We start from the raw sequence: 23395 nt of genomic DNA, 5'->3' as shown, positions 1-23395 counted from the left end.
ATTTGCAATGACATACACACGTGTACAGTCATTGCAGAATTTAGTATTAACAGCCAAGATAGGGAAACCACTGAAATGCCCAACTACAGATGACTAAATCACAAAGTTCTGCTACATACCACACAGTGGAATACTATGCAGCTCTAAGAAAGAATAAAATCGGGCCGGGCGGTGGTGCTGGAGGTAAGGTGCCTGCCTTGCCTGCGCTAGCCTAGGACGGACCGCGGTTCGATCCCCCGGTGTCCCATAGGGTCCCCCAAGAAGCCAGGAGCAACTTCTGAGCGCATAGCCAGGAGGAACCCCTGAGCGTCACAGGGTGTGGCCCAAAAACCAAAAAAAAAAAAGAAAGAAAGAATAAAATCATGACATTTGTAGTGACATGAATAGAACTAGAGGATGCCATGCTGAGTGAAGTCAGTCAGAAGGGAAGGGATGGATACAGAATGACTCATATGTAGGAATTAATGATAGCAACGAAGGACCAAAGACAACACAATGGAAGAAACTAATCTACCAAACTGAGTTTTGCCAAAAGGCTGAATTTGAAAGGAAGAATCAATTGGAGAAGAGATGGGTACACTGGTGATTCGTGTGGTGTTGGAATTATATATATGGGAAATCATCATTAAAAATATTGTAAGCGGGGCCAGAGAGATAGCATGGAGGTAAGGTGTTTGCCTTGAATGCAGAAGGTCATTGATTCTAGTCCCGACATCCCATATGGTCCCCCCAAGCCTGCCAGGAGTGATTTCTGAGCATAGAACCAGGAGTAACCCCTGAATACCGCCGGGTGTGATTCAAAAATAATAATAATAATAATAATAATAATAATAATAATAATATTGAAAGCATGGGGCCAGAGTGATAGCACATTTGCCTTGCACGTGGTTGACCTAGGTTCAATCCCCAGCATCCCATGTGATCCCCCAAGCCAGGAGCAATTTCTGAGTGCAGAGTCAGGAGTAACCCGTGAGCATCACAAGGTGTGGCCCCAAAACCAAAATAATAATTAAAAAAATAATAGTAACAATAACAACAATAATAATATTGTAAGTCACAGAACTTCAATTTTTTTTAATCAAAGTCTTTTTAAGATAATAAGCAAGGGGACCAAAGAGATAGTTCTTTATATCTATATAAATATAAATATAATAAATGTATAATTTATAATATAAATATAAATATATAATTTATAATAAATATAAAATATATAGCTTTATTTAAACAGCTTGATTACAAATATGATCGTAGTTGGATTTCAGTCATGCAAAGAACACCACCCTTCACCAGGGCAACATTCCCATCGCCAATGTCCCAGATCTCCCTCCTCCCCACCCCACCCCCACCTGTACTCTAAACAGGTTTCTACTTCCCTCATTCATTCCCATTGTTATGATAGTTCTCAATGTAGTTATTTCTTAGAGAGATAGTTCTGAGCTATCTGCTTTGCATGCAGGATACCCAGATCCGATCCCATGAACTGGCTATGGTCCTCCTGAGCACCACCAGAAGCTGCATTCAAGGATAATGACCACGTAGTCTCTGAACACTGCTTGTCTCTAGTACCCAAACCCAATATCAACAGACCACAACCCCATCCAAAGAATGCACCCCTGCATTCCTCTCGTGGGGTTAAGTTTCAGACCCAAAAATAGGCTGGAGATGCCCAACTCTTGAGCAAGGCTTCCTTCCCAGCAGCATCTCCTCATAGTATCCGGGAATGTCCATGGTGTGCTAAGAGCAGACTGGCAGGATGACAGGGACTTTGGTGAGGGAAATGAGGCCACCAGATTGTAGAGCACATCTCTCATGTCAAGGGCCTGTAAGGTGACCATCATTTACCAGGAAGCCCTGACAGCTTCTTTGCAGGATCCAGAAGCTATTTCTGCCTATACACTTGTTTGCACAGAAGGCAGCACTGGCTTGAGGAGAAGGGCAGATGCCAGTGGCAACTTCTCTGACTGGTAGCAGAGGGCCTGCAGTATACAAGAACCTGCAAAAAAGCATCAGGAACAGGGGCTGGATTGGTAGCACAGCGATAGGGCATTTGCCTTGCACATGGCTGACCTAGGACGGACCTCAGTTCGATCCCCTAACATCCCATATGGTCCCCTAAGCCAGGAGCAATTTCTGAGCACAGAGCCAGGAGTAACCCATGAGCATCACTAGGTGTGGCCAAAAATAAAAAACAAAAACAAAAGGCACCAGGAATAAACAGGGACTGAGCCAGGTGAAAAGTTTGTGCAAGTGCAAACTTTTCAAAATGCACCAAGGCCTCTTTGGAACTAAATCTACAGGTAAGATCATGGTCCAGGGAGGAGCCAATATACTTCTATGTGCAAAGTCATGTATATCTTCCAGTAACATCCACTCCTGGTACATCAGGGACATCTCAGAGCCAAGTATTCTGCCTGAGGCAGCTAGGTGGGGTCACAAGGGAGAGAACAAAGTTCAAGGGCAGACATCTTGTAGCAACTCTCCTCCTTCTTGAAAGATCTCCCTGGGTGTTGGTTTCCTGGTCCTACCCTAAACAATATTCATACTCCTCCTTCGGGTGTGATCTGGTGATGGGATATTGATTATTCCCTACTTGGTATTTCTCTACCACCCTAGGGTGGGACCTGATTTTTATCAATAAAAGCAGGAGTCTGAGGAAGGCAGGAGCTCATTCTTTGATCTTCCTCCACTACGCTGCTTCTCTTCTTAGGAGCAGAAAGTTTGTGCGATTGGATTTCTTGCTTGAGTGTCTGCTTTTCTTCTTAGGAGCAGAAAGTTTGTGTTGTTGGATTCCTTGCTTGAGTGTTGAATTTCCTGAACCGGTTGTTGTGCCTCTTCATGGTGTGTGGACTTTTCCTGCATCATTGTTTGCTTCCAGGCCTACATCTCACCAGATCTTCATTTTGAACCTCGAGGTTCCACTAACACCTGGGTTCTGTCTCTGCCCCTGGCTTGAACCCAGAAGAGTAGACTGTCCCACCCAATGCTCTAACTGTCCTTCTCACAGCATTAAGGAAAAGAAGGACCAAGCTCTTTGGTCTCCTGTTACGTTTCCAGGCCATAGTAGCAAAGGCGCCAGGAGAGAAAAAGTAGAAGTACTTATGGGCTAGGTTCAAAGAGTTGTTCTGGGCATAAGACACCTGAAGAACCCAAGATAAGCATTTCTTTGAAACTAAACCCTAAAATTTAGGGTCAGGGAGGTAACTCATGTGGAAGAGCACACCCCACACATTTTCAGTATGGTCCTAAGCACCACCAATAGCAGCCCCTATTACAAAAAGAATCTTGGTTCCCATCTCAACTCTGTTACTGATTATTTTGTTTAATTGTTTAGGAGGGTGTTTGTTTTGGGGTCACAACAGAAGTTACTCCTGACTCTGCGCTCAGAAATTGTTCCTGGCTTGGGGGACCATATAGGATGCCAGGGGATTGAACAGTGGTCCGTCCTAGGTCAGCCACGTGCAAGGCAAGTGTCCAATCACTGAGCCACTGCTCTGCCCCCTGTTTGGTTGTTTTTGTTTGTTTATTTTGATTTGGGGACATCACCCAGTGATGATCAAGAGTTACTCCTAGCTCTGCACTCAGGCATTACTCCTGGTGGGGCTCAGGGGACCATAAAATATGCCAGGGATTGAACCTAAGTCAATCTCATTCAAGGCAAATGCCCTATCCACTGTACATAATTCTGGCCCCTGCTAGTTTCTTTTTATTATCCCATCATGATTTACCAAGTTGTTCAAAGTACAGTTATTTCAGGCCTTCAATGTCCCTACACCAATCCCACCACCAGTGTGACTGACCTTCCTTCCACCAACCAGTTTTCTCCCCAATCCCCAAGTCTTCCCCCTCAGTGGGCACAAAACAATTGAATTTATATTGCTTGTTACTACCTAAAGGCAAATGGAATTATTAAAGCTTAAATCAATAAAAGTCAATTTGTGATTATGGTTATTTTTATCTCACCGTTGTTTTACTAAAGACTTTATCTGAGGACTTAATCAACCCTGCTCCTGGTTGGCACATTTTGGCAGGGGTGGGAGTGCTATTTCCTGCTCAGTGGGTAGATTAGACAGGCTCCAAATTTCTTCCAGATCTAACACTCATTGTCCTAATTAAATCCACAGTTGGCCACCCAATGCGAGAGTCGCCAGCCATTTTCAAGATGGCGCCTAGAGCATAGCCCTCCCCTACTCTGCTTCAGACTGCAGAGGGGTGAATCTATGGACCACCTTTCTCAGCTACCTCTGTCCCCTCTGTCTAAGAATCTGGGAAATAGTGGATTATGGGAAGTCAGAGAAGCAAAGGTCTTTCCATTGCTTTGCGTCCGGAGCCACCTCCAGTGGTTGTGACCCCCAGAAATAGATGTTGCTGGCCAGCCTCTCTATCCTCCCAGTTGCCCTGTTTTGTTTTGGGGAAGGAGCACAGGATTATTCCTAACTCCATGATCAGAAATCCCTCCTGGTGTCTCAGGGATCAGCCATAGTGCTGGGGATTGAACTGAAATCACCCACATAGAAGACAAACATCTTAACCCTGTACTTCTATATATACACACATGCATACCTCTATTTTGTTTTTGTTTTGGGGGGTGCACACTGATGTTCAAGGAACCATATGAGCTGCTGTGGATCGAACCTGGTGGGTGAGCCATGTGCAAGGCAATTGCCCTGCCCACTGTACTATTCCTCCAGCCTTTCATTTGCCTTTTTTGTGCACCTTCATAATTAATCCTATGCGTTAAACTCCCCCAGTTGAACCATTTTCCTTTGTGCTATTTCCCTTTGCTTCATCTGTAATCCATTTCTGATCCTGAGGAAGATAAAGCAACCCCCAATTTAGCATCCACCAGAAGCCAATGGAGAGCAAAGAAAGAGAACAGGTAATAATTGGGCAAGAGGGGCCAAAGAGATGACACAGTGGTGGAGCTTTTGCCTTGCATGCGGCCAACCCAGAAGGAACCTGATTTGAACCCTGCTATCCCGTATGGTCCCCGAAGCGTGCCAGGGGCAGAGCCAGGAGTAACCCCTGAGCACCACCGGGTGTGGCCCCCAAACCAATAAATAAATAAAGTTTAAAATAATAATAATAATAATTGGGGGCTGGAGAGATAGTGTGGAGGTAGGGCATTTGCCTTGCAGATAGAAGAACGGTGGTTCAAATCCCGGCATCCCATATGGTCCCCCGAGCTTTCCAGGAGCGATTTCTTTTTTTTTTTTTTGGTTTTTGGGCCACACCCGGTGACGCTCAGGGGTTACTCCTGGCTATGCGCTCAGAAGTCGCTCCTGGTTTGGGGGACCATATGGGATGCCGGGGGATCGAACCGCGGTCCATCCTAGGCTAGCACAGGTAAGGCAGGCACCTTACCTTTAGCGCCACCGCCCGGCCCCACCAGGAGCGATTTCTGAGCGTAGAGCCAGGAGGAATCCCTGAGCGTTGCTGGGTGTGACCCCAAAACCAAAATAATAATAAAAGTAATAATAATAAGGCAAGAACAGGGTAGAATAGGAGGCTAGAGCATAGTATAATGGGTAGAGCATTTGCCTTACCCACTGAGTTTGATCCCTGGCACTTCATACGGTCCCCTGAGCCCGCCAGGAATAATTTCTGAGTGCAGAGCCAGGAATAACACCTGAGCACTGCCAAGTGTGGGCAAAAATAAGAAAGAAAAAACTGGCCAACTGCAGGCCTCTGCCCATTGTCCTCTCTACAGCATAGGGCCGGAGCATGCTAGAGATGGCACATGTTACATCCTGCATGCATGTGCATGTACATGTGCATGTACATGCCTGCTCCAGCTCCACTTCCAGGTCATCCAGCCGTGGCGCTGCTCACCCATCCCTTGGCAACAGCCAGAAGAGGCACTCAGCCCTAATCCCTACATCCTGACCTTCTCTCCTTGTTCCCACTCTCAGGAACTGAGTGGCCTGTCCTCAGTGCTGGCAAAAGACATCCCATGATGTTTCTTTTTGTCTCTCTTTGTTTTGTTTTGGGTCACACCAGATGGCGCTCAGGGGTTCCTCCTGGCTCTGCGCTCAGAAATCACTCCTGGCAGGCTCAGGGGACCATATGGGATGCCAGGGATCGAAGCATCATCCTTCCTGGGTCAGCTGCGTGCAAGGCAAACACCCTACTGCTGTGATATCGCTTCGGCTCTGGCCCCTCTTTTTGTCCCTTGAGGAGCATTCCCACAGCACTCTTCCTTTCTTCTGAATTAAGTTTCTACCTTTCTTTAAAAAAAAAAACTTGATTGATTGATTGGTTTCTGGGCCATACTCAGTGGCGCTCAGGGGTTACTTCTGGCTCTGCACTCAGAAATCCCCCCTGGCAAGCTGGGATGCCGGGAATCAAAACGGGTCCCTTCCTGGTCAGCGGCATGCAAGGGAAATATCCTACCACTGTGCTATATCTTCAGTCCCTGGTTTCTACCTTTCTATTGCATCTTTTCCTTCAGCTTTCAAACATGCCATTATATCTGTCATTTATTTACTTATTTTTGTTTTGGAGCCACGCCTGGTGATGCTCAGGGGTTACTCCTGGCTCTGCACTCAAAAATCACTCCGGGCTCAGGGGACCATATGGGATGCCGAGGATCAAACTCAGGTTCATCCTGGGTCAGACTCGTGCAAGGCAAATGCCCTACTGCTGTGCTATGGCTCTAGCCCTATATCTGTCATTTAAAAAGAAATCTTGGGGCTTGAATGATGGATGATACAGCTGGTAGGGCATTTGCCTTGCACACAACCGACTCAGGTTTGATCCCAAGCACCCTATATCTCCTGAGCTCACTGAGTCCTCTTTCTTTAATTTTTATTTTGGCCAAAGTGGATTACAAATCTTTCACAGTAGTATTTCAGTCCATAGTGACATTGAATCAGGGGCATTCCCACCACCAATGTTGTCCTCTCTCCACCCTGTTCCCAGCATGCATCCTATATCTTTTTCCTTTGCACCCCCAGACTGCTAGTATAAGTGGGCCCCCTCTGCGTCTAGTTTGTTGTAGATTGGGTGTTGATTCTGTTGTCATTGGCTTTGGATTTGGTGTTTAAGCCTGATCATTTTTTTTAATTCTACTTAATGTTCATATGACTGTCTAGTCTTGGTCCCCTCCATTATTTCCCCCTCAATTTGTGAGGTGAAATAAGATGGTTCAAATTATGTGGTTCTTTTGAAGAAAAGAAAAATAAAAATGGGGCAAAAGTCAAACAAGCAAAAAATGGGAGGAGTCCTTCTGGAGGCTATAAATATAAGTTTAAGAAAAGAAAGGGAAAAAGGGAAGAACATAACAACAATACTAAAAATAAAAGTTTAAAAATCAAACCAAAGGGCCTGGAGAGATAGCACAGCGGTGTTTGCCTTGCAAGCAGCCGATCCAGGACCAAAAGTGGTTGGTTCAAATCCCGGTGTCCCATATGGTCCCCCGTGCCTGCCAGGAGCTATTTCTGAGCAGACAGCCAGGAGTAACCCCTGAGTGCTGCCGGGTGTGGCCCAACCCCCCCCCCAAAAAAAATCAAACAAAAAACTCGAAAAGCACCACAGCCATAAAGACATCAACCACACAATAACAAGTCTTGAAATTAAAAAAATAATAAAATAAACAAAGCACACACACACAAAAAAAAAAATAAACAAGCAACAAATAATAACAATAGCAAAACCAAAACAAATGTGAATTTGTGCTTCTCTCTCTTTTTTTCTTGCATAGGCACAGTAAATATTGGGGAAATTCAAAAGGGAATTTCCTTGGCCTAAGAGATACAGGGTTTCTCTGCCCTTGAAGTATACTGTCATGGGAATAACTACAGGCTCCATACATGTTCTTTTATAAGAGTCATTTTTTAAGTGCAGAATCAGGAGTAATCCCTGAGTACTGCCTGATATGACCACCACCATCACCCCTAAAGAAGGGGATAAAAAATATCAAAAACCTGGGGCCAAAGCAGTAGCACAAGCAGTAAGGCATTTGCCTTGCACACGCTAGCCTAGGATGGACCATGGTTTGATCCCCCGGCGTCCCATATGGTCCCCCAAGCCAGGAGTGATTTCTGAGCACATAGCCAGGAGGAACCCCTGAGTGTCACCGGCTGTGACCCCAAAACCAATAAATCAATAAATAAACAAATAAATAAAATCAAAGACCATTTCTCTCAGGAATGACTAGTGCAATATTCAGAGAACTGCAAATCCTTCTGTCAAAATTTCAGCAAGGAGGATCTGGCACAAGGCGCATTTGGGGGTGATTCCTTTGGGCTTCTGCCAGGCCACTGTCCTCCTAAGGCCGCTCCTCCTTGCTGCATCCGGGGCTGGTGCCCAGACTGGCAGCCCAGGGCAGGCCGGTAGCTAGCAACCTGGCTCAGGCTGGAGGAAGGACTTAAGATCTGGGCTGGTGGCCAGGGAGACGGAGCGGTGTTTGTCCAGGAAAGAGAGTTCGGACGTAGGCACGGCAGGCACTGCCAGCTCCTCCCCAAGCACTGTGCCAGGTCAGAGAGCAAGCTGGGAAGGAAACGGCCCCTTCGGACTTGACCAAGCCACCTGCCCCAGGGCAGGGTCCAGAGGCTGCCCCCAGGTAAGGTCTAGTTTCCCCAGTGCCCCCTCAGAAATCCAGGCTGGCAGAGAAGGAGTGGCACTGTGGGGTGCAGTTCGGGGCAGAAGGAATCAAAGCTGCCTTTGTACTGGGAGATAGAGAGAACAGAAAGAGAGAAAGATAGAGAGGAGAAAGGTGGAAAGGAGAAAGGGAGAGGGGAGAGAAAGGAGAGAGGGAAGAAAAGGAGAGAGAAGAGAAAGTGAAGAGAAAGAGAGGAGAGTGAAGAGTGGAAATGAGAGAGAAAGAGTGAAGAGAGAGGGGAGAGAAAGTAAAGAGGGAGAGAGGAGAGAGACAGAGAGGAGAGATAGAAGAGAAAAGAAGATAGAGGAAGAGAGAAGAGAGTGAAGAGTGAGAGGAGAAAGAAAAGAGAAAGGAGGGAAGAGAGGAGGAGGGGAAAGAGAGACAGTGAAGCAGAGAGGAGAGAAAGAGAAGAGAAAGAGTGAGAGAAGAGAGAGAAAGAGAGGCATGAGAAAGAAGAGAAAGTGAAGAGAGAGAGAGGAAAGAGAAAGAGGAAAGAGTAGAGAGGAGAGAAAAAGAGTAAAAAAGAGAGGAGAGAAAGTGAAGAGTGAGAGAGGAGAAAGAGTGGGGAGAGAGGAGAGAAAAGAAGGAAGAGAGGGAGAGAAGAGAGTGAAGAGTGAGAGGAGAGAGGGAAGAGAGAGGAAGAGGGAAGAGGGACGAGAAAGTGAAGCATGAGAGAAAAAGAGTAGAATGAGAGAGAGAGAGAGAGAGAGAGAGAGAGAGAGAGAGAGAGAGAGAGAGAGAGAGAGAGAGAGAGAGAGAGAGAGAGAGAGAGAGAGAAGAGCCCCGGGATTCCTGCAGCAATTCCAGCTTCGCAGGTGCTGCTGTGACTTTGCTCCTGGTCTGGGCAGAATGCAGGAGAAGCAGGAACAGTTAAGCAGGAGGGTTCCAGGAGTCTCTTTGGGCAGCTGGCACCTAGGGTGACTCCAGTCCAGGGGGCACCCAACCCAACCCAAACCAAGCCAACCCAAGCCCTGGAGGGAGCAGCCAGCTAGGTGTGCAGAAGCAGGGGGGACACAGGGCTGGGTCCCCACTGCCAGGGATGGAGAAAAACATGTCCAGGAGAACTGGATCCCTTCTCCCTTAAATCTGGGGGTAACCTGGGCGTCGTTCTTTTTTTCCGAGCAGGATTTGGAGGTGCATTGGTGGACACCCCTGGGGTCTCCTCACTGTCATCTTGAGCATCTTGAGCACCGGGGAAGCCTAGTCCTGAGCCTAACCCCAAACCCAAGCCCTCAGCTGGCATGTAACGGTTCTGGGGGTCTCCTCCATCCTTTTGGGGGGCCCCTGGTGCGTCCTGGGGCAACTCTGGGGGCATCCCCTGCACCCTAACTCCAGCCCCTTCAGGCTGCATATGTGGCTCTTGCAAAAATCCAGCTGCAGGGGGGCTCCCCGGGGACCCCAAGCCTGCCCGCAGGTGCTCACCCCGGAGCGCATCCCTCCTTTCTGCATCCCTCCAAGCATCCATCTCCAAGAACCTGGTGGGACCAAACCCCAGGGCCTCCGTAGCCTCCCAGCAGCCTGCTCGCTCCCACACTTAGCAGGCCGAGAGGGCTGCCCCTTCCTCCCCGAAAGCCCCCACACCAGACGCCGGGAGTCCCTATTCCACGCGCCCCAGGCCTCCCCAACTGGATGCACCGTGATCACATCGCGCCTGCACTCCTCCACCCCAGACCTGCGCCTGTGTCGCGCCCCAGAAGAACATCAAGAGGACCAGGAGGATCTGGGTTGGTGGCATCCCAGCCAGGGAACCCCGCTGTTCCACCCCGACGTGCCACCCGCGCCCCTGTGCCCCACGCGCGAGAGCCTCCTGCGCCTGGCACCCCGCGGAGGGCACCTAAGGTTGGCAGCTGAATACCAGGCGGCGTTGGGGAGGTTGCGACTTCGCTTGGTGAGCGTGGAACACCTGCCCCACTGGCGACCGGGACCCACGAGTGGCGGTGGGGGCTGCTGTGTGGAACTGGGGCTGAGACCCCGCAAGCGGGCACGTCCCGGGAGGCAGAGGAGCAGGGCGGTGAGGCGTAGTGCCAACCCCATCTTCAACGAGGACTTTGTGTTCGATGGACTCTACCCACGCGAGTTGGCTGTCCGAAGTCTCCGAGCTCAGGTGCTGGACAGGGGTGCTGGGCTCCTGAGACGGGACGTGGTGCTAGGGGAGTGTGAGACCCCCCTGCTGGCCCTGGTGCCACCCCCCGAGGGATGCCCGGGGTCTTCTTGGGCATCCCTGGCATCCCCTCATCTCAGCTTGTAGCTACCTAGAGTCTCTTTTTCCACCACTGGGCAGGCCTGCATGCATTTCAGGCTCCATTCCATTGCCTGACTTCTATTTATTTTTGATAATAAAATGCTTGTCTGTCTGTCTGTCTATCTGTCCAGTTCCTTCATCTATAGCCTTGACCCCATCTCTTGCTTGCTTGGGGCCATGCAGGCCGACTCCTCCTCCACACCAGAGTCTCTTTTAAATTGCACCTCACTGGAACCCACTTGCTGGGACCCTGAGCAGGTGTCCAGGAATAACCCTGGGGAGGAAGGAGAGAGAAGGCTGTGGGGGGCAACCCAGGCTGCATCTTCACCTTATCTTGGCCAAAAAACCTACAGCATGAAACCTTGCCGTGACGCATTGCCTGCTGAAGCTTCAGACTCCACACAAAAATTATTGTGAAAGATATGTAATCCACCTTGGCCAAAACAAAAATCATTAGTACAGAAAATGGTTAAATGTGGGGTAACAAGAGGTGGGAGTGAGGGAGTAAAGGAATAAAACGAGCGCCTGGACGGCATTCAGATAATGACAAGCAGATGAAACACAATGATATCCATATATTTCTCATAATGTTGCCCCCGCATGGTTTCGCAATGGACAGGTTTAATAAGGAAACTTCCCTGATAAGTCCTAATGCCAGAACCTATTGTGACCCATGTCCCGCACCCCCTTCCTAGGGCTGGTTAAAGCAGCCTTTAGCATGGCAGAGGACTGCCAAATGCCATGCTGGCAAAAGGCCGGGAGGTCGGAGCCCCCCCTCCCCAGACCCCAAGATGGAAAGTTCTTAAGCTTAAAAGGACATCATGAAAAACATCACACACCCTGGCTCTGCCATCAAACACAGACTAGCTCTAAACTTGGGGTAACACAGCTGATTGCGAGGCCACTTGCCTTGGACCTGGCCCCACTGAGGTGAGGTTCGATCTTCCAGCAGAACTGGCTGGGGAAATCCTGGGGTTCCTGTGGAACAAGCCCCACCTCCTCAAGGGGTTCTAGCACTCACTGAATTGCTCCAGGAAAAGCTGTGACCCAAAATGAGATGTGCCACCAACCTCCCTCTTGCTTGGAGCCATGCGGGCCAACTTGGCCCCCTCTCCTCCCCACTGGTGTTCCTCTACATGGGCCACTGCTTGGAACATGCTTCTTCCTTGAAGGTGACATGTCTGTGACACGGGAGTGGGTCAAACGATGTCAGTCCCCCCAAAGTGACTTTGGGTGTCTTTTTGTGCCCATCCCTTGCCCATTTTGAGGCCAGAAGAGATGGGAAGCCAGAACAGAGGAATAAAATCCCTGGGGTGGGGTCTGGGGTACACAGAGCTCCTCAGGAGTGCCAGGAGAGCTGACACCAGGGAGTGGGGGAAAGGTGGAAGAGGAGAAATGTAGGTCAGGCGGTGTCACTCCTACCTGGAGGGCCCTGACGTCAGCAGTGACCTTCTGCCACCTTCCACCTTCTTCCAACCGGTTTCTCTTGGCTCCCTCAGGCCTGGCTTCAAATAAGAAAAGAGGGAGGGAAGGAAGCATCGGGCCAACTGGTTCCTGTCTCTCTTCTTTTCAGTCCTTTCTCATTTTCCGGAGTACTAGGTCCCGTTGGATCCTGAGGAAACCTCAGCCTGTCATAGACACAAACATGCAAACACTTGCCAACACACGGAAACAAAAACACACTAATCCAAGTGCATACATAGGCATACAAATGCACACTAATACATACAAACACAGAAGTACACAGAAATACAAACACACCTATATACAAATGACTCTGCTAGTGGCAGGAATCATAGCCTTGCCTTGCATGTGGCAAATCCAGGTTCCATCCCCCACATGGTCCCCATAACACCCAGGAGTGATTTCTGGACATGGGACCATGATTACAATAATGTCTTCTCTGTTTTTCTTAAATCCCATAGATGAGTGAGACTATTCTGTGTCTATCTCTCGCCCTCTGACTTATTTCACTCAGCAGAATAGATGCCATGTTCATCCATGTATAGGAAAATCTCATGACTTCATCTCTCCTGATGGCTGCATAGTATTCCATTGTGTATATGTACCACAGTTTCTTTAGCCACTCATTTGTTGATGGGCATCTTGGTTGTAACCTCTAAGCAAAGCCTAGTGTGACCCAGGAGGGGGGGGGGGAAATAAAAGGACTCCCTGTTTCTCCCCTAATCTCTCTGATTAGGCTGGAGGGTTGGAATTGAGGGGCATATCCAGCAGTTGCATCCATCATAGAGATAGAAGGAAAACTATGTGGCCAAAAGTGAACCCCAGTTTTGCAGCTTGCTAGTGCCTTGAGCTCAGCCCTCACTCAAGCCTTGAGGGCAGGGAAGTCTTCCTCCTGATGTCCACTAGTGGGCAGCATTGACCAAAAGAAACTGAATCCTGATACCTGCACACACGCTAGGGCACTGGAAGAGCCCTGCAAGGCTCAGCTCACACGTTTGCCTTGTACCTCTGGTCATTCTCCTGAGGGTGGTGTCCTATGACTGTCCAGTGTGACCTCGAGTTTTACTCATGCTGTGAGGAGTGGATCTAAGATTCTATTGCAGAGCTCCTGGGTTCTTCGATGTTATTTTTGTTTTAATTTTGGTGCCCTTCCCCCAGAGTCCCATATGGTCCCCTTAGCCAGGAGCAATTGCTGAGCACATAGCCAGGAGTAACCCCTGAGGGTCACCGGGTGTGGTCCCAAAAAAAAAATGTCTAATATTTAAAACTCATCTCAAGGAGGGGTGAGTGCAGTTAGAAAAGTTACAACTACCATGACAATGTTAATGAGTGAGAGAAGCAGAATGCCTGACTCGAATACTGGCAGGAGGTGTGGGTAGAGGGAGATGGGGTGCATTGGTGGTGGGAATGTTTCATTGGTGAAGGGGGGTGTTCTTTTTGTGACTGAAACCTAACTACAGTCATGTTTGTAATCATGGTGTTTAAATAAAGATATATATATATATATATATATATATATTATATACACACACACACACAGTTGCTCGCAATGTAAAAAAATATTTTTTGGTAGCCTCACCAAGTGATGCTTAGGGCCTACTCCTTGCTCTGTGCTCAGGGATCACTCCTGGCAATGCTCAGAACACCCTGTGGGGTTCTGGGGATTGAACCTGAGTCAGTCGCACATGAGATAAAACACCCTACCCGCTGTCCTGTTTGGGGCTCAGTCCTTTATTAGGTTTCCTGTGCTCCCCTGGGCTATCACAGTCAACCTCATGCTCAGGAAGATTGGGACTGCGATGCCAAGTTGCTGAGGTGGCGGGAGATGGATCCTAGAGGCAAGGGCTGAGAATATCTCCACAAAACTCTAGGACCTCTTCAGAAGAGACTCATTGAGTCCTTGGCTCCATAATAGCTCAAATGTGTTCTGGGACCCAACTCACAATATTCTCAAGCCAACAACCCAGATCACTCCAGCACAGCTTTCGACAAAGCCCAGGCTGATTGTATAGGGCAAGAAGAATGTGAGGCGTATTCTGTGTGCAGGATATTCCAGGCATCATGTGGCCAGAACCTTCCCTGAGGATGGACACAAATCAAGCCACTTTCTCCCTCACATTGCTGGACTCCATGAAGCCCAGCTCTTGGAATAGCCTTGCTTCGTGGAGTTCTAACTCCAAAAGTAGGCGAGGCTACCAAGACTAGCAGTCACCAACAGACAGTTCAAGGCTGAGACCTGGGTTCAGGTGGCAGGAAAGACACCCACCCCTTCTCTCCACCCACCTTGGCTCTCCCTCACATTACTGGCCTCCATGAAGCCCATCTCTTGGAATAGCCTTGCTTCATAGAGTTCTAACTCCAAAAGTAGGTGAGGCTACCAAGACTAGCAGTCACCAACAGACAGTACAAGGCTGAGATCTGGGTTCAGGTGGCAGGAAAGACACCCACCCCTTCTCTCCACCCACCTTGGCCTTTGGGCCAGGACAGGAAGGACAGAGATAGCATGTGTTTATAGAATTGGAATACCCTGTCTTTTTTTATATATTTAGTTAAGCATCATGATTACAAACATGATTGTAGTTGGGCTTCAGTCATAAAAAGAACACCCCCCTTCACCAGTGCAACATTCCCACTACCAATGCTCCCGCCCCTTGCCTGTATTCGAGACAGGCATTCTGCTTCTCTCACTCATTAACATTGTCATGGTAGTTGTTAGGGTTTTATTTCTCTAACTGCACTCACTCTTCTTTGAGGTGAACTTCATCATGAGCCAGTCCTTCTAGCCCTCATCTCTATTATCTCTAGGCATTATTACAATAATGTCTTTTGTTTTGTTTTTTTAAACCCATAGATGAGTGAGACTTTTCTGTGTCTATCTCTCTCCCTCTCACTTATTTCACGCAGCATAATAGATTCCATGTGCACCATGTCTAGGAAAATTTCATGACTTCATCTCTTCCTATGGCTGCATAATATTCCATTGTGTAGATGTACCAGTTTCTTTAGCCATTCATCTCTGGAATTGTTTCCAGAGTCTGGCTATTGTAAATAGCGCTACGATGAATATAGGTATGAAGAAGGCATTTTCATATTGTGGTGTTTTTGTTTTGTTTTGTTTTTGACCCTAGGGCATATCCCTAGGAGTATATCCTGTCTTTAATGGCGGTGAGGGGGGTTGGGGGGGCATGCATAGAGACTCCCAGGGAGTTGAGCCTAGAGAGTTGATCAGCCCTTCCTGGTAGGGTGCCCATAGGAGTCAAACCAAGAGAGACCCTAAGTATGGCTCAGCTTCCTAAGGGAAGGCCCTGGAAGAATAGGCCCTGACACACTTTCCACCACACCCCCAAGTCCTACCCTCTTGGAAGAGTTTTAAGTGGTATTTGTGGTTTGGTATGGGGGAGGGAAGAAAAGAGAAGTCAGTGGCTTTCTCCAGCTTCAAGTTGCCACCACACTCTCTCCCTACAGGCTGCTCCCTCGCTCTCTGACCCCTGTTTTGTGATTCCCAAGTCTGATAATGAGATGGGTTTGTGGGGTGCAAGGTGAAACAATTTGGCTCTCAGTCCCTCTTAGACTCTTCCCATCACCAAGTGTCATGCATGCTGTATCTGGAAAGCTTCAGGCCCATATGCTCAGGTCCATGGGCCCTTCCCAACCCCCACATTGTGTCCATGGTTGAAAGTAAGAGGGGCGACTCAGGCCCAGGGTCACGGAAAAAGAGAGGCTAATAACAGGTGAGACAGAGAGGGGAGAGCTGGAGAGGCAAAGGACAGAGACAAAAAAAAATCCAAACACAGACCAAAGAGAGGCTGTCCAAGATCCCCAGGACAGCCCTATACCCCAGCCCTCTGCCAGGAGACTTTGCCTCTTTCTCTAGGCATGAGAGTTCTTGAGCAAATGGGTGTCCTGTTCTTTGCAGGCCAGCATGCAGAAGGGCACAGGGCATGCACCCCTTCAATCTGGGCACACGAAGGGGCCAGAGATCTCCTCTTCCCTCCTCCCTTCCCTCCCTCAGAGTTAACTACCCTTGTCCCTAGGAGCTGGAAAATTCATCCCCACTGCTAAACTTTGACCCTCAAGCTGCAGGCTGTCACAACTGGGGGGAGGCGGGGACAATTGCATGCCATCCAGGAATGGAGGTGCCAAACAAGAGTAAATGGCCAGTAGGGCACAGGAGGAGAGGGGGTGAAAGGGAAGAGCAGGAGAGGGGAGGAACAGTGGCTTGTCCCATCCACGACGGATGCCATGTGCAGCAACTGGGGGTGGGGAATGGGTGAATCACGAGGCCGTGGCGTGGCTGGCTCCTGTTGCTGTTTACCAGCTGGGAGAGAGACTAAGAGGAGGTGCCAGCACCTCCTCATTGCTGCCTGGGCCCCAGCCAGCTGGCCTCTTGGGTAAGCAGGAGAGCCAGTCCCAGCTAATCAAACTCTGGGCCCAGGCGTTGCAAGAGAGCAGAGGCAGAAGGGTGCATGGGAAAGCTTATGTGAGATCCTCTGCAGGATACCTCCTTATTTTGGGGGGCTCTGTCCTCCTCTACCCTTCTGCCTCTGTCTCTGAGTATCTCCTCCTGACTGCCTTCTGGAGTTCCCAGCAGAGCTGAGGGTGTGAAGGCGATGGGATGGTTAAGCTAAGGAGTTCTATAGTAGAATTCAAGCAGACTGCAGCCTCCAGAGGCTAAGAAAATGCTGGAAGGAACTGAGCTTGTCCTAAAGAAAAATGGAATCCCCCCCTGAGATGGTCCCCTTCCCCATCTGTCTCTGCCTGCCTCTCCTCCACCACCCCAATCTTGTTATCTTTTTATTTTGGAGGCACAGGAGACTTGGGCTGCATTTCCAGTGCCACCACTGACTGAAAATATTTGAGCATCCCACAGCTTATGGGAAAATCTGTAGGCACCCTACTTGGCACAGTGTCAGTTGGAAGATCAAATAAAATCATGCACATGGAGGGTGGTGGCAGCAAGGGTTGCTGCATGGTAGAAGACCTGCCTTGCACCACCTGTAAGGCCCCAAGTTTGACCCCCAGCATTGCAAAAAGTAAAATAGTCACAGACTAACATAAACTTCCTGAAAAAGAATCCAGCATATAGAAGGTGATGGCCTGTCGCTACAGCTCTCTCTGTCCTTTCTCCTCAAAACTCCGATCTCTGTCCTTCCTGTCTCTCCTTTTGTCCCCTCCTGGTGCCAGGACACTCTGCCAGCCACTCCTCTCCCCTGCCTGCTGGTGGCCAGGTGCTCCGTCCCTCCTCCTCCTCCTCCTCCTCCTGCCTAGGGCCCTGCTCCCTGCCCTCCTGGGCAGTCAGGGCAGCAAGGACAGCACCCCGGGAGCTGCCCATGGACAAGACCCCCCAGAGACAGCACCAAGCTTCACAGGGTAAGAGACTTGGGCACTGCAGGCAGGTGGGAGCTGAGGCAGTACCGGGGGGGGGGGGGGGGGAGGTGAGGTTTGGAGGGGGGTTGGTTTGCACTGGAAGGAAGCCCAGAATGGACATATCTTGTCAAAGCCAAGGAAAAGCAGGAGGAAATGCCAAAAGGGGGGGGGGAGAAGGAAATATCAGAGAGAAATGCAGGCAGGGAGGAGGAAAGAGACATGTGAGCATGAGACAGAGACGCATGCACAGAGGGGAGTGGAGCGAGCCCTGGGGGAGATGCAGGCATGGCCTGTCATGTTTATGCTGTCCAGGATCCCCAAGGCAGGTTCCACAGCTGCCCTCCCCTCCCTTCCCTCCCTTTCTGCGTCCATTCATTCAGGAATGGAAGAAGGAGCCTTTTAGGCCATCATGTTGATCATGCAGTCCAGCAGGGCCCTTCTTTCTGCAGAGAATGGTGCATGGAGGGGTATGTGTGTTGGTGGGAGCAATGAAGTCAAGAGGAATGCCTGTCAGCCCAGACACAGAACTTCAGAGAGAGAGAGAGAGAGAGAGAGAGAGAGACAGACAGACAGACAGACAGACAGACAGAGAGCGAGAGACAGAGAGAGACAGAGACAGAGACAGAGAGACAGAGAGACAGAGAGAGAGAGCAGGAACATGAGTGAAAGCTGCCCACTCTGGCTGGGCACTTGGCACAGAGCAAACTCCACCTGCAGGTCAGCCCACAGAGAGCCTGGCTCGCCAGAACTGCCGTGAGGTGCAAGGCTGCAGGCCTGGGAGGGTGCCACGTCAGGGAGGAAGCTGGAGGGAAGTAGGAGGGACCAATAGAGCTATTCTCTGGGCATCCCCCCACCACCACCACAGTACAGGGGGGTAATGGGGAGAGTGCATGCGTGTGAATGCAAGTGGCAGGGATGGGGTGGGTGGAGGCAAGTGGATGTGTGAATGAGCAAAAGTGGTCACACGTGTATGTGAGTGTGAGAATGTGTGACTATGAATGTGTGAGGACCTGAGCGTGTCTGCATGTGCGTCTAAGCGATTGCGTGTGAAAGTCAAAGTGTGTGTGAGTACATATGGATATGTACATATGGATATGTGTTGTGGGTGTCCCTGCCGGCAGGGACACCCATGAAGGTGTGGTTATTCTTTCTTGGAGGGAGATGGTGCAAACACAAAGACAGACACGGAGACAGACAAAAGTGGGAAAAGGATTCCAGCCAAGTCCAAATCCAATTCCATTTATTGAAACTCAAGGCCTGCCTTCTATACTTTTCGTGGGCACAGTTCTGCTTGTAAATATGTCGATCGGAAATAGATACATAGAACAGACCCTATTGTCCAGATAGCAGGACCCATCAGCAAGTAGGATGGAATGGACAGGCAACAGGATCTGTCTCTAACAGATCAGGGATGCACTGATAATGGAAACCATCTCAGGCAGGTCGGAATGTACAGATAACAGGGACCTCATAATTTAGACTCAGTTTTCCAGGAGCAAAATTCTGTGCTTTCTTTGTTTTTATACAAGCCTTAAATTTTAAATGTCGGGGCCAGAGAGATAGCACAGCGGTAGCCCGTTTGCCTTGCAAGCACTGACCCAGGACCAATGGTGGTTTGAATCTCGGCATCCCATATGGTCCCCTGTACCTGCCAGGAGGATTTCTGAGCAGAGAGCCAGGAATAATCCCTGAGCATCGCCGGATGTGGCCCAGAACCCAAAAATAAATAAATGAATAAATAAAATAAAATAAAATGTATTAAATTTTAAATGTTTATTTATTCCTTAAGGCTGCCTGCTTTTAGCATAGCTCTCTGCTTGTTGCCTTTCTGTGCCTTACAAGCCTTAAATCTTGAAAGTTTACATTTATTCTCAAGGCTGCCTGCTTTTAGCAAAGTTCTGTCTGTGCCTGTCACAAGGCCCTTCGTTTTAGCTAAGTTTTCTGCCTGTTCTAAGGGGCTCCCTACAATGTGTGAATTGATGTAGGAGAACATATGTATGACTGAGTATAGATGTATCGAGCTTATGAGTATGTGTGTGTATGTGAGGGGGTGTGAATAAATGTAAATGTGGGGGATCTGTGATTTTTGGGTGTGTTTGAGTATATGAGAGTGGGGGGTATATATCGTATGTTAGTAGGCGTGGTGTGGAAAGTCAATGTGTGATTGTATGAATGTGAATTTACGGTTGTGTGAATGTGTGGGTTTGGTGCTGTGCTTCTCAAATAGTGGGGTGCACCCCCTAGGGGGGTGTGAAGCTCTGTAAAGGGGGGAGCATTTAACCTCAGCAAACACCGTCATAATAAGCTAAGCCCCGTGTTTACGTCTCTGTATGTCTCTGGAGCTGAGAGTTGCTGTGTCCCGCTTCAAAGCTATGAATTGCAAAACATGCTCATTGGAGCCATTCATCCAGACATCACCTCTGATTAAAAAATCAGCTCAAGGGGCAGGAGAGATAGCATGGAGGTAAGGCATTTGCCTTGCGTGCAGAAGGTCAGTGGTTTGAATCCCAGCATCCCATATGATTCCCCCCTCCCCCCCCCCCCAGCCTGCCAGAAGGAATTTCTGAGCCTGGAGCCAGGAGTGACCCTTGAGTGCTGCTGGGTGTGACTCCCAAAAAAGTCAGCTCAAGTTATTTTTATATATTTTTGTTTGGCAGGTTAAAGGTTTTTTTGGGTTTTTTTTTTTGTTTGTTTTTGTTTTGGTTTTTGGGCCACACCCGGCAGTGCTCAGGGGTTACTCCTGGCTGTCTGCTCAGAAATAGCTCCTGGCAGGCACGGGGGACCATATGGGACACCGGGATTCGAACCAACCACCTTTGGTCCTGGATCAGCTGCTTGCAAGGCAAACGCCGCTGTGCTATCTCCCCGGGCCCTAAAGTTTTTTTTAATAAACATTTTTTTTGCTCAGGGGAGGCACTAAAAATGTTTTCTTCTTCCTAGGGGGGCATGCCAGAAAATAATTGAGAAGCACTGGCTTGGTGTATGCGAGTGTATAGATATGTGATTATGGGTTGTGAGAGTGTGGAGACGTAAATGTTGGGGTGCATGTGGCTGTACACCTCATGGGAGTACAGAGAAACACAAGCAGAGGTTGATGAGACACTTGGGGCATGAGGCAGTCTGTGTCTTCCTGGCCCAGAACTCCCGTGCTGGGCTCTGGGGAGCTGGAGGAACTGCACCAGGGTCTAGCAGGAGAAGCTGGGAGTTTTGTGGTGCCATAATATAGGAGGAATTCCTCTGTGAGTTGCTTAATACGTTTGAGAAACATTCACACACACCCCAATGGGTCTGAACAACCCCAAGAGTGCTCTAACCAAAGCTTTCCCTCAGAGGCCAGTGCATTCCCCTCGAGTTCCTCTGCACAGCTCCCCTGGGCCAACCCCCAGCATCAGAAAGGGGGTTCCTTTCTTCCCTCTTCCCTCTTTCTTTCTTCCCTCTGCCAAGGGTCCTGCACCATAACCCTGGGAGAAGGGGGTGAGGGGTAGGCTATCTCTGTGTTACTGTGTCCCCTCCTCTTTCTCCTGATGTCCCCATCTACCCAGCACATGCCCATATTCAGAACTCTCCAGTGCAGGAGGCTAGGAGCCTAAGAGATTCACCTGTGATCCCACTCCCCCAGAGAGTCCCCCCTTTCTACAGGCCAGGCTCGGGAAATTTCTGGGTGCAAGAAGTCAGGCTCATTCCCAGAAGCACAGGACATGAGCCCACTATCCCATGGGCAGTGACACAGTACTAGTTGGAAATCATAGGAGTAGTGCTGGAAAGATAGCACAGCGGTAGGGAGCTTGCCTTGCATGCAGCCAACCCAGGATGGACCTGGGTTTGATCCCCGGCATCCCATATGGACCCCTGAGCCAGGAGAGATTTCTGAGCACAGAGCCAGGAGTAACTTTGAGCACCACAGGGTGTGACCCAAAAACCAAATAAAAAAATAAAAAAAAAAAAGAAATCACAGGTGGGAGATGGGAGGCATTGGTGGTGGGAAGCTTGCACTGGTAAAGGGGGGTGTTCTTTTTATGACTGAACCCCAACTATAATCATGTTTGTAATCATGGTGCTTACATAAAGATACTATTTAAAAAAAAACTTAAAAAAAATAAAAGATATACAGGCATATTTCCAAGTACGCACCAGGGCAGAGAAAAGGGCTGCAAGCTGGAGAAAGACACCACTTGAGACTTGAAGGGTAAGAAGAGTCAGCTGGATGAATGGGGTGGAAGGGAGTCCCAGGGTTAATGGGGAGCCCCACTGAAGTGTGGGCCTGTCTGCTTGCCCAGGCCATGTTATGCTGGGCAGGGATGTGGAGCCTGAAAAGTAGTGGCCTACAGCCCTTGGCCCTGATCTCCTGTCTCTTTACAGAACTGCTGGCTGCAAAGAAGACCCACAGCTGTGAGTAGAGGCACAGGGACAAAATGGGAGGCAGGTGGGAGAGAAAGGGACACTCACAAATACAGCAAGGGCTGGAGAGATAGCACAGCTGGTCAGGCGTTGGCCTTGCAAGTAGTCAACTAGGGTTCGATCCCCGGCATCCCATATGGTCCCCCCGAACCTGCCAGGAATAACCCCAGAGAGCCGCTGAGTGTGACAAGAAAGAAGAAAAGGAGAAACAGAGCAGCCTCTGGAAGAGTTGGAGCCTCAGAAAACACTCAGAAAGGGGTGAGAGGCGAGGAAACTTCAGGGTGGAAGCAATGAGGACACTGAAGAGAAAATAGGGAACTTCACTTAAAAATGGAGAATGGGGGCCAGAGCAATTGCACAGTGATAGGGCATTTGCCTTGCATGCAGCCAATCCTGGATGGACCCGGGTTCAATTTCTGGTAGTCCATATGGTTCCCTGAGCCTGCCGGGAGCGATTTCTGAGCACAGAGCAAGAAGTAGCCCCTGAGCACCATTGGGTATGACCCAAATACCAAAAATAAATAAATATGGAGAATATGGGAGCTGTAGTAATAACACAGTGAGTAGGCATTTGCCTTGCACATGGCCACCAGGATTCGATCCCTGGTATCCCATATAGTCCCCCGAGTCTGCCAGGAGTAACCCCTGAGCATTGCCAGTGGGAGAATTGCCCCCCCCCCCAAAGAAGAATGAGCAGGTAGAGCGATAGGATGCTTGCCTTGCATGTGGCTGACCTGGGTTTGTACCCCAGTATCCCATGACCCTTGAGCGCGCGCGCGCGAACACACACACACACACACACACACACACACACACACACACACACACACACACACTCCAGATGTGGTTCAAAACCAACCAAACAAAAAAGAAACAAAACAAACTAACAGAATTTTAGTCCTAGAGCCTAAGGCCGCAGTGAGGGTAGGAGGAGAGGGGAGAGCAGCAAGGGGGAGGAAGAAGGTGAAGGAAGAGGCAGGAAGAGTCGATCCCTGAGCTGGGAGAAGGGAGGAGAGAGGGGAACAACAGCATGACCTCTGGAAGCCTGGTCAGGCTTTGTGGCAGGCCAACCCGGGTTTGGTTTTCTTCTGTGTGGTTAGCACATCCTGAGGTGTGAACAGCCTTGTCACCAGCAGTGCAAGACCAGCTAGAGCCAGGGAGAACGAACCATCTTAATCTGTGCAAGAAACTACACACACACACACACACACACACACACACACACACACACACACACAGGTACGCGTGTTATCACTTAGACACTCAGGAGCTCTGAGTTTGAGGCACCACTCATGTCCCAACAAATTATTTTATTATTTTGATTT

The 23395-nt window shown here is 49.2% G+C and overlaps 2 protein-coding genes across 2 annotated transcripts in view; both read left to right on the top strand.

Moving 5' to 3' along the window:
• Positions 1-9936: 9936 nt before the first annotated feature.
• Positions 9937-10847, top strand: C2CD4D (C2 calcium dependent domain containing 4D). Its single transcript, XM_049766001.1, has one exon. The coding sequence runs from the start codon at positions 9951-9953 to the stop codon at positions 10845-10847; it is 897 nt and encodes a 298-aa protein (XP_049621958.1). The 5' UTR covers positions 9937-9950.
• A 5695-nt stretch (positions 10848-16542) lies between these two features.
• RORC (RAR related orphan receptor C) overlaps positions 16543-23395 on the top strand; it is a 33052-nt gene continuing 26199 nt past the window's right edge. The window contains exons 1-3 of the mRNA XM_049766000.1: positions 16543-16696; positions 17574-17675; positions 22032-22061. Coding sequence (XP_049621957.1) covers positions 16543-16696; positions 17574-17675; positions 22032-22061 — 286 coding nt within the window. The remainder of the gene's footprint in view (positions 16697-17573; positions 17676-22031; positions 22062-23395) is intronic.

Source organism: Suncus etruscus, chromosome 19 (assembly GCF_024139225.1).
Source record: "Suncus etruscus isolate mSunEtr1 chromosome 19, mSunEtr1.pri.cur, whole genome shotgun sequence".
In the NCBI taxonomy this organism is placed as follows: domain Eukaryota; kingdom Metazoa; phylum Chordata; class Mammalia; order Eulipotyphla; family Soricidae; genus Suncus; species Suncus etruscus.
Note: the sequence above shows the minus strand (reverse complement) of the source record. Positions and strands in the feature narration are given on the sequence as shown.

Coding starts and splice junctions, on each gene's coding strand:
- C2CD4D (XM_049766001.1), top strand. CDS start 9,951: ATGTGGCTCTTGCAAAAATCCAGCTGCAGGGGGGCTCCCCGGGGACCC.